The sequence below is a fragment of the Cebus imitator genome, unplaced genomic scaffold (genome assembly GCF_001604975.1).
Source record: "Cebus imitator isolate Cc_AM_T3 unplaced genomic scaffold, Cebus_imitator-1.0 Scaffold263, whole genome shotgun sequence".
Lineage (NCBI taxonomy): Eukaryota > Metazoa > Chordata > Mammalia > Primates > Cebidae > Cebus > Cebus imitator.
The window spans coordinates 2,325,185-2,337,307 of NW_016107578.1; the positions used below are offsets into that span (position 1 = coordinate 2,325,185).

A 12,123-nucleotide genomic window follows, 5' to 3' on the forward strand; every position below is an offset into this window, starting at 1 on the left:
TTTATTTTTGACAGAGCCTCACTCTGTTGACCAGGCTGGAATGCAGTGGCATGATCTCAGCTTGCTGCAACCTCCAATTCCCAGGTTCAAGCAATTCTCCTGCAGCAGCCTCCCAAGTAACTGGGATTACAGGTATGCATCACCATGCCCAGCTAATTTTTGTATTTTTAGTAGAGATGGGGTTTTACTATGTTGCTGAGGCTCAGGCTGGTCTCGAACTCCTGACCTCAAGTGATCTGCCTGCCTCAGCCTCCCAAAGGGCTGGGATTCCAGGTGTGAGCCCCTGTGCCTGGCCTCAGTTTCTTTATTTTTGGAGCTTTTTAAGAGATGGTGACTTTCTCCAGACTAACCCTTGGGAAGCCTGTGGGATTTTATCCCCATTCCCTCCATTGTCCCAAGGGAGACGCCAGGGATGGGGCTGAGCATCTCCTCTGCTTGGTCCATGACCTCTGTGTGACCTTGGGCAAAGGACTGGACCTTTCAGCGCTAGTCTGTAAGGGGGTCTTTGAGAGGCTGACCTAGGGCGCCCTAAGGGTGGAGGGAGAGGCTTATTCAAGGCGCTGGCTGGGGAGTCGGGGGCTCAGCTGGGAACAGCAAGGGGGTGGGTCTGTGGGCTCTGTTGCTGTCTGGGGCCCCTGGGGGGCCCTTACATCAATGGGATATGTAAGTAGAGGCTTGGCTCCCTCGGGGGTCTCTGAGGATGAAGAAGGAGCTTTGATGGGGACCCAAGTTCTCAGGCAGAAAATATGGCTCCATTTATGTTTTATTGGACCCTTTTCAGCCTGGGGCTCCCCATGCAGGCTGCAGCCCAGAGGTGTCTGTGGCCAGCTGAGGCATCCAGCTGCTGCCTCTCAGCTCTGTCCAGTTGCCCAGTGGGAAGGAGGGCGGGTGGGCAGAAGGAAGGGGCAGGAGACAGATCATCAGCCCTCCCCGCCCACCCCGGGTGGGGCCCTCCCTGTCTCCGGAAAGGTGGCCCCAGGACTGCCAGTCCCATCACCCCAGAAGTATCCAAGGTGCTGGGGGCAGCCCCTCATGGCCAGCCCCCACTTGGCTATGTGGCCGTTGTGTGACTGTTGTTCAGACGCCCGGTCACCCGGCTCCGAGGGCCGTCAGCAGGAACTGCCCTGGGCCCTCGAGCCGCCCCGTTCTTTAGCTGGAGAGGTTCCTGGGTTGCTGCCACCTCCTCCTCACTGGAGTCCGATTCTTCCACGTCACTACGAATGTCCTTCTCCATCTGGGGGAACAGAGAGGGATGCAGGTTGGAGCAAGGAGAAAGGAGGAGCTTGGGGCTGGGGCTGGGGACCCCGGGGAGGTCCAGCCATACCTGGCCCTTCTTCATGAAGCTATAGAGCATGCGCAGGATGAGGCAAGACCAGAACACATGTAGCAGCTGCAGCAATGTCAGAAGCATGTTCATGAAGTAGTAGCCGAAGAAGGGGCCGGTGTTGCTGACGGACTCATAGTATGTGGTGTAGAGGATCCTACGGCAGGAGGGAGAGGGGGACGGCGGCGCTTCATCAGCTGCTGTAGACCTCAGTCCTAGGAATCTCTAACTGGCATGGCCTTCCCTGCTCCATAGCCTTCTATAGCTCCCTAGTGCCCTCCACCCTATGATACCTATGCTCTTAAGCTGGGCACTCAAGGGCCCCTCTCACTGGCTTGTACTAAATGAGCAGAACACACTCAAGCTCCCTGACGGGCCGTTCATGACCATGAACCCCGACCCAAGAGGGTGCTTATGATCCCAGCTGCTTTACTGGGTGGCACTTTGGCCCCTTTTCTCTTCTCAGACCCCTATCACCTCCCTCTCATTAGCAGGTGACTGCCTTCTCATCTCAGAGGGGAGGGGCTTCACATCTCAGGAAGGCAGGCAGTAGGGTCTCATCTCCCAGGAAGACAGAGGGAGCAGGGCTCCCTCTCCCAGAGTTTAAGAGGGGTGGAGCTCGATACAAGCTAGGGAGGGGCGGGGCTTCATCTCCAGGAAGACAGGGCGTGGCCTCATCACTCAGGAGCCAGACAGGGGCGGGGCTTCATTTTCACTGTGCAACCCGTCAGTTGGAAAGAATGTTCCTAAGTGCCCTGCTCCTCCCCTCAAATTCCACCTTCTTGCTTGTTGCCTGGGACACTGTCCTGGAGCCAGCTCCCACTGCACCCTCTCTTCTGAAACTCAGTGCAAAGATGGAGCTTTGCACTGTCCCCAAGGCTGGAGTGCAGTGGCATGATCCTGGCTCACGGCAACCTTAGCTTCCTGGGTTCCAGCGATTCTCCTGCCTCAGCCTCCCAAGTAGCTGGGATTATAGGCGCCCACCACCATACCTGGCTAATTTTGGTATTTTTAGTAGAGAGGTGGTTTTGCCATTTTGGGCAGGCTGGTCTTGAACTCCTGACCTCAAATGATCTGTCTGCCTCAGCCTCCCAAAGTGCTGGGATTTACAGGCGTGAGTCACTGCACCCAGCCTTCCTGCTGGTTCTTAATCATCAACGCCAACCCCACTGTTATTTCACACAAGAAAAAGCCAAAACCAAAAAGCTCTCTGTTGACTCTACTCTGCCTCTCTGGCTACCAACTTCTTTTCCCTGTAGGCTTATTTCTTAGAACTCGTTGAAAGTACTGGCTGCAGCTGCCATGCTTTTTCTACCCCAAAATCAACTGTAGGGTTACCAGTGACCTCTCCTTCCTCACTAGACAGTGCTGAGCCCCCGCCCCAACCTTCACCAACCAGTACAGTGGTGCCCAGTGGCTCGCCCTCCTCCCTGGGCCCCTTCCCTCTCTGGCTCCCCCTCCCCACCATCTCCCCATCTCACAGCCCCTTCTGCCTAATCTCAGGCTCTGACCCCAAGACAGGTGGGAGCCATGGAGGGTTGTAGGCAGAGGAAGGATGCAAACTGACTCATATGCTCCATAAGCCCTGTTCTTGCTCTCGATAAGCAAACATCAGGGAGCCCCTGAAGTGAGCCTCTGTCCAAATCTGGTCCCTAGGTTACCCCATCCAGGCTGGTGGCTGCAAATACCAGCCATGGACTGGCAACTCCTACATTCTCTTTCCCCAGAAGCCCAGACTGGCATGCCCAGTGCCTTCTCCATGTCTCCTCTAAGGCTACAGACACCCTCAAACCCAGCAGGGCAAAACTCCTGATGCCTCCAGCAGTTCCTTCTGTGCTTGTTCCCATCTCCTGAACCCAGAGGCATCCCCTTGGGTCTGCCCACTTCTCTCGCCTACCCTGGGTCCCCTCGCTCCTGCCCACACTTCCCATTATGTTTCCCTGCAGCTGCTGGAGGGCACCCAGAACATCTGGCTCAGATCAAATCCCTCCTCCGCTTATAACCTCCATGGCTCACATCTCCCTCGAGGTCAAAGCCAAAGTCCTCCCCACATCAAGGCCCTGGACGGCCTACCCCCATCTCCTCCCTGCCCTCCCCCTTGCCCACCGTGCTCCAGCCACAAAGGCCTCGTCGCTGTTCCTCTAACATGCCAGGCACCGTCTCGCCTCGGGGCCTTTGCGCACGCTGTTCTCTCTTCCTGAAACCTCCTTCTCCTCTGATCAACACGGTTCTCTCCTTCACCCCTTCCCATCTGCCTGTACAAATGCTGTCGCAAGGCATTCCCTGCCCACTGTAATTCCCAACTACCTCCAACTACCCACCCCGCCCATAATTCCTGTTCCCTTCCCAACTTTATTAAAATTATTTAGAGACAGAGTCTTGCTCTGTCACCCAGGCTGGAGTGCAATGGCATGATCTTAGTTCACTGCAACCTTTGACTCCTGGGTTCAAGCAATTCTCCTGCCTCAGCCTCCCGAGTAGCTGGGACTACAGGCATATACCACAATGCCCAGCTAATTATTGTATTTTTAGTAGAGACGGGGTTTCTCTATGTTGGCCAGGCTGCTCTCAAACTCCTGACTTCAGGTGACCTGCCCACCTTGGCCTCCTACAGTGCTGGGATTACAGGTGTGAGCCACCACACCCAGCCAATTTTATTTTTTTTTTAAGACAAAATTTCCTCTGTCACCCAGGCTGGAGTGCAGTGGTGCAATCTCGGTTCACTGTAGCCTCTGCCTCCTGGGTTCAAGTGATCCTCCTGCCTCAGCCTCTTGAGTAGCTGGGACTATAAGCTACTTACCATTACTCAGTGTGCCTGGACCACAGAGTGGAAGGAGAAGTCAGGGTTGCCAGCGCACCAAAGAGGTCTCAGTAAATATTTGTGGGACCTCTTGAAGGTGCTGGAAACACAGCAGAGGCCACAGTGCAAAGATCCCTGCCCTTGTGAGCAGACAATGCAGGGATGGGAGCCGCCACACCTGGCGTGCGTGTGTGTGTGTGTGTGTGTATTTATGATAGAGTCTCACTCTGTCACCCAGGCTGAAGTGCAGTGATACAATCCAGGCTCATTGCAACCTCCACTTCCCAGGTTCAAGTGATTCTCCTGCCTCAGCCTCCTGAGTAGCTGGGATTACAGGCATGTACCATCCTGTCTAGCTAATTTTTGTATTTTTGGTGGAGATGGGATTTCATCATGTGGCCAGGCTGGTCTTGAACTCCTAACCTCAAGTGATCTGCCTGCCTCGGCCTCCCAAAGTGCTGGGATTATAGGCATGAGCCACCATGCCTGGCCCCCTGACTTAATTTGCTTGTTAGTACAGTCACTTCTTCGAGTGTGTCTATTTCACCTGGCTGCCTCATTTACCATCTGCTTCCCCCACCCCCTGCTACAATGTCTGCTCACGAGGGCAGGGATCTTTGCACTGTGGCCTCTGCTGTGTTCCCAGCACATTCAAGAGGCCCCACAAATATTTATGGGGCAGACTTTGGTGCGCTGGCAACCCTGACCTCTCCTCCTACTCCGTGGTCCAGGAATGCTGAGTAATGGTAAGTATAATTCTCAGTTCATCTCACCTCTGGGCCTTTGCATATGCTGTGCCTTGTGCCTGGAGGCCCCTGCCTCCTCCTGGAGTCTCCCAGCCAATATCCCCAGCTCCCTGGGGCAGGGCATCAAGGGTGAGGCAGTCTTGGAATCTCAGACATGCCCTCCCACCTCCCTGACCCCCACAGGAGGGCTGACTCACTGGGTGGGGAAAAGCACCAGGCGGGTGTAGAAGAAGACCAAGGAGAAGATGAGGAAGAGAGCATCGCACACTCGCCGATACTGCGTGTAGTTGACCATCTTACAGGCCTGAGAAGGGCAGCAGAGAAAAATGCGCTCAGGATCAGGGGCCAGGCAAGGAGGGGCCTGGTCTCAAGGATAGGGTGCCATGGGGAAGGATCAGGTGAGTTGGGATGGGACCTAACCTTCCAGGAACTACCTAGAAAGGTAAAGAGTGTGAATATAGGGTGGGTGCAGTGGCTCACACCTGCAATCCCAGCACTTTGGGAGGCTGAGGCAGGCAGATCACCTGAGGGCAGGAGTTTGAGACCATCCTGGCCAACATGGTGAAATCCTGTCTCTACTAAAAATACAAAAATTAGCTGGGCATGGTGGTCGGTGCCTGTAATCCCAGCTGCTTGGGAAGCTAAGGCAGGAGAATCGCTTGAATCTGGGAGGTGGAGGTTGCAGTGAGCCGAGATTGTGCCATTGCACTCCAGCATGGGTGACAAAAGTGAAACTCCATCTCAAAAAAAAAAAAGAGTGTGAACACATGTGTGTCTGCACGTGTGTGTAGCTCTGTCTTCCAAGGAGGAAGGCTGAAAGGGGCAGGGCTTTATTTCCCAGGAAGACGGAGGGAGCGGGGCATCATTGCCAAAGCAAGATGAGAAGGGCGGGACCTCTGCCCAAGGAAGCCGGGACGGGTGTGGCTTGATCATCCAGGAAGACAGATGGGGTGGGGCCTCACTGCCCAAGGAGGCAAGGAAGGGCAGGGCCTCAGCCAGGAAGACAGAGGGGGCGGGGCCTTACCTCCCAAGGAGGCTGGGAGTGGCGGGGCGTCGCTTCACCTCCCTGGAAGGTTGGGAGGACTGGGAGGGGCACCTGGGAGGGGTACCTGGGAAGAGCTGGGTACAGCAGCTGGGAGGGGTCAGGCAGGGGCCAGGCCCACCTCCAGCAGGTAGTCGGACGAATCGTGTAACAGCAGCACCAGAGAGCCAATGCGCACCAGGTTGGCGCTGTAGGAGAAGGTCATCAGGATGACTGTCACGAAGTGATGCATCACCTGCTCTTTAAAATCCTGCGGGAGACGTTGGGTCATAGTGGAGACGAGGCTTGATGCTGGAGGGGGCCCCCGCCCCATGGGCCGAGGAGCGGGCCCTTTCAGAGAGTTGGTGTGGCCTCTCCGCCTCATGCAGGAGGCGCCAGGAAGTTCTCAGGATCTGGTTGTGAGGCCGCCTCACCGCCCAGCACCCCAGCTCCCTGGCCAGAGACTGGGGCTTCCAGAATCTTGTTTGGCCTCACCTTGCGCTTGACATCAAAGGGCAGCCTCATTAGCAGTGAGAGGTAGAAACCCATCTCGAAGAGGTACCACCAGTACATGGATGGCTTCAGGGTCTGTGGCAGGGCAGGGCAAGGTTAGCTGTGGGGAGCGAAGGCTCCCATCGGGCAGGGGCATGGCTCAGGACCCTCTCCCTTCACCCAAAACCAGGACACTTGAATCCCAATGAGTGAGCTCCCCATCCCTGGAGGTAATCAAGGGCAGTGGTTTGGTGGAAGCCCCTGCTTGGAGTTTCCTGGCCCCTCTCTATTCCACAGGGGAATCAAAGATAGAGAGTGGGACTGAGGGGAATGATGATTTAGTATCAGGGTTCGGGTCTCATGACCATGGCTGCAGCAACCGTCATCATCACTCTGACCCGCCAAGCGTTCACATACACTCTGCCACTCACCTGGTCTGGGTAATTGTCCCAGCACATTACTGGTGCCCACAGCCATGGCTCCTGCAGGGAAACGGGTGTCAGGCTGTGCGGAAGTGAGAATCCAGCCTCCCAGCCTGGGTCTGTGGCCTCTTTGGGGTTCCTTCCATAATCTCATAGATGCTGCCTTTACCCAGCCCTGCTTTTTCCTGCCTCTCACTCGCGAGTGGGGGGCTCATTCCAAGGAGGCCAGGAGAAGCGGGGCCTCATGAGCTAGGAAGACAGAGGGGGTGGGGCCTCATGAGCCAGGAACACAGAGGGGGTGGCGTCTCATCGCCCAAGAAGGCTGAGAGGGGTGGGGCCTCATCAGATACCCAAACCTGTGGTACATGTTAGATCCTCCCTAAGTACCTGCTGAGTGAACATTCACCACCACCTCCCCAGGCGCTCTCTCCCCTCTGGCTGCACCCCTCCACACACCCCCTCCCACCAGAGCCAAGCCTGGGGCATAGGAGATGTTTCTGGGACAGGTGGGCAGGATAGGTAAGCAGTCGGGTATACTCACGTGATACAGGACGGAGAGGCCACCCACAAAGGAGGACAGGTAGAAGAGAAACCTCCAGCTGCGGACAGGGAGGGAGCTGTGAAAACAGCAGACACCCCCCTGCTGCCCTGCACCCTAGAAGCCCCAGCCAGCCCCATCCTGGGCTTACCTTGCCTCACAGAACTTCTTGGTCAACCGGGGTCGATCTTGGTTCCGGCGTCTCCGGAACCATCGTTGAGTCTGTCGCAGTGTGAGGCCACACTGGGCAGCCAGGAGGGACAGCTGGGGCTGGGGAGGGGGTGATGGGGACAAGGGTCACAGAGGTCCTGTGGTGGCTTCCCCCCATGTCCTTACAGGACTTGGCTCTGTCCTCTCCTCCACTGAAGCCCCATGTCTTGCCTACAGGGTGGCCGTGTCTGTATGGAGAGACAGTGTTGGGGGTCCCAGGGTGGGGTCCTGCAGAACACTTAGGTCTTAAGAGAAGCAAACCCTGCCGGGTGCCATGGCTCACACCTGTAATCCCAGCACTTTGGGAGGCCAAGGCGGGCAGATCACAAGGTCAGGAGTTCAAGACCAGCCTGTCCAACATAGTGAAACCCCATCTCTACTAAAACTGCAAAAATTAGCCGGTTGTGGTAGCATGTGCCTGTAGTCCCTGTTACGCTTGAGGCTGAGGCAGGAGAAGCACTTGCACCCAGGAGGTGGAGGTTGCAGTGGGCCAATACCTCGCCATTGCACTCCAGCCTGGGTGAGAGTGAAACTCCATCTCAAAAAAAAAGAGAAGCAAATCCTGTTCACAGGGCAGGCAGGCTGCCAGTGGGGATTGGGATTAAGAGAGACAGTGGCATGCAGCATCCCCTGCCCCCAGAGAGGCTTTCCTGCGCACCTCCAGAACGGTCAGTTCTCACCTCTGTGGGTAACCCCCCATCTGGGCACCAAAGAAGGAGAGCGAAGCAGATTCCTGGCGAAATTACTGCCTGAAGAATATCTTATAGTATTATTACTCAGTTATATCCTTTTATCCTTTATATATAATCATATTAGTTTATAGAATTAGTGCCTGAAGAATATCTTACTACTCATTTATATTTGTATATTCATTTATATCTTAGTTCATAGTGGCAGGAATGCCTAGAGCAGAAGACATGGTACAGAGCATGAATTAAGGGAGAAACAGCGATACAACATATGTAAGCATATTGTGCTTGTAGTCGGAGGAATGTCTAGAGCAGACACAGGGCACAGGATGATTTAAGGGAAAAGCAGTTACACCAGGACAAGCATCTTTGGCCCAGGTGGCAGCATTCCGTATCGTAAAGATACCTGCTGTAGGGCAGACATGGAGCAAGAGCCTCTCCTCCTGATAAAGGAGTTGTAGTACCTTGCATCTAGTTCTTGTGGAAGGCTGCCCTCAGGGGGCAATCCCGAGAGCGTTCGAAGGCTTAAAACCCCTCCGGTATAATCGTGCCTTGGTGACTGTATAACTTGCCAGCTCTCTAGCTACTGTGCTGGCTCCGGGCGTCCTCCAATAGAAATCACTGGAAGCTGCCAGCAGGGGGCTGTAGACCTTGTCAGCTCTGTTGCTGCTTAAAGCATCGTCCTACAGAATCCCTTAGAAGTAGCCTGCCCCGAGATAAGAGATATTGCACATTACATCCTCTTCACTGCGAACGGCCCACCTCCTAGCCTAGGCGACCTAATGGGGGTGGACCCCTTGCTAATCGCTCACGTGAATGTCTTGACCCTATCACTGACCTCACTCACTCCCCTTCCCCACAGCCTATATCTAATACAGATGCTTCTGGATGTTTGGGGCCTCGCCTGTCTCCACTTATAAGTGGCATGCCCCGCCCCCCCAGCTCAGCTGTGCTTTCTTTCTCCATGTTTTGTCTCTATTTCTTGGATTCTGTGCCTCAGCACAGCGATAGGGGACACCCCACGACCCTACAGGGCTGTGGCTCTACACACCTCCAACCTAGGCAGGCAGTTGAGACCTTGCCCCACCCCCAAGCCCTCCCTGCAGAGGGAAACTGACGAAAAGGGGGAGTCACGTGGTTTCTAGCTCCGTGGAAGCTGGCCTGTCGCCCCTAGGGTACATGGTCTTCACCATTCCCCACCCCACTCTGGACCCAGCCACGTTTCCACAGCGCAGAGCCTGTCCAGCAGGCAGTCACGCCAGAGACGGGAATGGAGGGAGGGTCACGGGGCTGCTTCTTATTCCATCCCCCACGAGCACAGTCAGACCTTCCATTCCCTCCCAAGATAGGAGAGCAAGCAGCTACTTTCAGCCTCCTAGAATCTGTCCATTGGGCAACTGTACCCACTGAGGCCCAGGGAGGCTGGAGGGCGGGGCCCCATCTCCCACGGAGGCTGGAGGGGCAGGCCCATTTCCCAGGGAGGCTGGTAGGCGGGGGGAAGGAGGACGGAGCTCCATCTCCCAAGGAGACTGGGAGGGGCAGGGCTCTATCTTCCAGGTGGACTGAGAGGGACAAGGGCTCTCTCTCCCAAGGAGGCTGGAGGGGTGGGACCCATTTCCCAGGGAGGCTGGGGGGGCGGGGCTCCATCTTCCAGGGAGGCTGGGAGGGGTGGGGCCTCCTCTCCCAGGGAGGTTGGTGAGGCAGCGCTTATTTCCCTGGGAACTGGGGATGAACAGTGGAAAGTGGGGACGTTGTGGGGGTGCCTGAACCCACCTTGGCTTCCCCTATTCCAACAAATGGGCCACACACCACCCGCAGGCCTCACCCCCAGGGCAGTAGTGCCAGTTGGAGGGCATGGGAAACTCTCACCTCTTTGGGCCTGTGGCCTTCTGTGAGGAAGTGTTTCTCCAGTCTGGCGTTGGGCTTCACCTGCCTCCTGATATGATCCCGTACACCTAACCACCGGCTCAGGGGCAGGCCAATGAATCTGGGTACGAGAGAGAGCCCATCAGTCTAGGTGAAGAGACAGGATTGCCTGTGTGTGGGGGGGCGAACATGCTATTGGTGGGAAACCAAGTCTTGGAGGGGCAAAGTTACAGGCTCAGAGAGCACAGCCGGCACGTGGCAGAGTGTGTGATGTGAAGGGTCTTCCTTCTCCATCTGAATAGAAGGTTTGGAGGCCTGAGTCAGAAAGACTCATGGGGCAGGACTCAATTTTCCACTTACCCGTGGCCTCACGCCCTGGGGCCCTGGAGGGGTAGCGGAGCTGCTGCGATAGACCAAACGTAAGAAAGGCAGCTGGCTCACGCCTGTAATCCCAGCACTTTGGGAGGCCAGGTGGGTGGATCACCTGAGGTGGGTGTTCAAGACCACCCTGACCAATACAATGTAACCCTGTCTCCCCTAAAAATACAAAATCGACAGGGCATGGTGGCACATGCCTGTAATCCCACCTACTTGGGAGGCTGAGGCAGGAGAATCTCTTGAACCTGGGAGGCAGAGGTTGCTGTGAGCCGAGATGGTGCCATTGCACTCCAGCCTGGCCAACAGGAGCAAAACTCCATCTCAAAAAACAAAACAAAATCATCAGGGCATGGTGGTGGGAGCCTGTATTCCCAGCTACTCAGGAGGTTGAGGCAGGAGAATTGCTTGAACCTGGAGTTGGAGGTTACAGTGAGCCTTACATTAGTGCACTTCAGTCTGGGTGACAGAGACTCTGTCTCGAAAAAAACAGACAGAAACAAAAAAAAAAAAAAAAAAAAAAAAAAAAAAAGGCAGCGGGACCTGTCTGCAGGGTGGGGGTGTGCAGGCCAACTCTTGGGGTACCTAGTTACCTTTGCCCAATCCCAAACCAGGGATAAGAGTCTCCTTACCGCCGGTCTCACTGTGGCCTGGGCCCTGGTCTGAGTACCCCCGCCAGTCTAGGGGCTCCCAGGGGCAGGGACGGAGCAGGTCTGGTCTCTCTCCAGGCCCCTCCTCCCAGCATGCCCCATTCCAGGGTAGGGACTTGGAGATCAGGGACCCTGGTCAATCACCATATTGCCAACAAGAGGGCGCCCCAACATCACAGGTGGGAACCAAATTTTATATCCATCATCTATCCCAACATCATCCCTCATTTGGGGAAACTGAGGCCCAGAGCAGCCTAGCAAGGAACTGATTGCAGACTAATCATGATGCGGAGAGAAAGGGCAGATATTGAAGGAGCGCTTATTATCTGCTAAGCATAAGGCCAAGTCCATGTTAATGCACTGGCTCACTTAACCCTAAGTAAGTCCCACTGTCCTAATGGGTAAACTGAGGCTCACAGTGTCAGAGACATGCCCAAGGTGACACTGTGAGTGGGCGGAAGACCTGAAATTTGAAGTTAGGACTCTTGTTTTTGTATTAAGAGGCAGGGTCTCCTTTGGGAGGTGGAGTGTGGGAGGATTGCTTGAGCTCATGGGTTCAAGACCAGTCTGGGAAACATGCTAAGACCTTGTCTCTACTAAAAATACAAAAATTAGCTGGGTGTGGCGGCACACACCTGTAATCTCAGCTACTTGGGAGGCTGAGGTAGGAGAACTGCTTGAACTGCTTGAACCTGCTTGAATCTTGATCAGCGAACCAAGATCACACTATTGCATTCAAAATTAGCCAGGTGTGGTGGTGCATGCCTGTAGTCTGAGCTACTGGTGGGGCTCAGGATTTCATTTTTTCTTTTTTGAGAGGTGTCACCCAGGCTGGAGACATGCCATCACAGCTTACTGCAGCATCGAACTACTGGGCTCAAGCGATCCTCCTGCCTCAGCCCCCACCCACCAAGTAGCTAGGACTACAGGCACCAGCCACCACTCTCAGTTATTTTTTTGTATTTTTTAAATAGAGACAAGGTTTCACCA

At 55.2% G+C, this 12,123-nt stretch overlaps 1 protein-coding gene across 3 annotated transcripts in view; it reads right to left on the reverse strand.

Annotated features, from left to right (window-relative positions):
- Positions 1-745: 745 nt before the first annotated feature.
- The window catches only part of CERS4 (ceramide synthase 4), a 48,932-nt gene continuing 37,554 nt past the window's right edge, over positions 746-12,123 (reverse strand). For all 3 annotated transcript variants that reach the window (XM_017500104.2, XM_017500105.2, XM_037728354.1), the window contains exons 3-11: positions 10,112-10,229; positions 7,495-7,613; positions 7,347-7,404; positions 6,815-6,865; positions 6,387-6,479; positions 6,034-6,162; positions 5,068-5,174; positions 1,325-1,481; positions 746-1,234 (exon numbers count right to left, since the gene is read on the reverse strand). In XM_017500104.2, the coding sequence (XP_017355593.1) occupies positions 1,052-1,234; positions 1,325-1,481; positions 5,068-5,174; positions 6,034-6,162; positions 6,387-6,479; positions 6,815-6,865; positions 7,347-7,404; positions 7,495-7,613; positions 10,112-10,229 (1,015 nt within the window). In that variant the 3' untranslated portion in view covers positions 746-1,051. The remainder of the gene's footprint in view (positions 1,235-1,324; positions 1,482-5,067; positions 5,175-6,033; positions 6,163-6,386; positions 6,480-6,814; positions 6,866-7,346; positions 7,405-7,494; positions 7,614-10,111; positions 10,230-12,123) is intronic.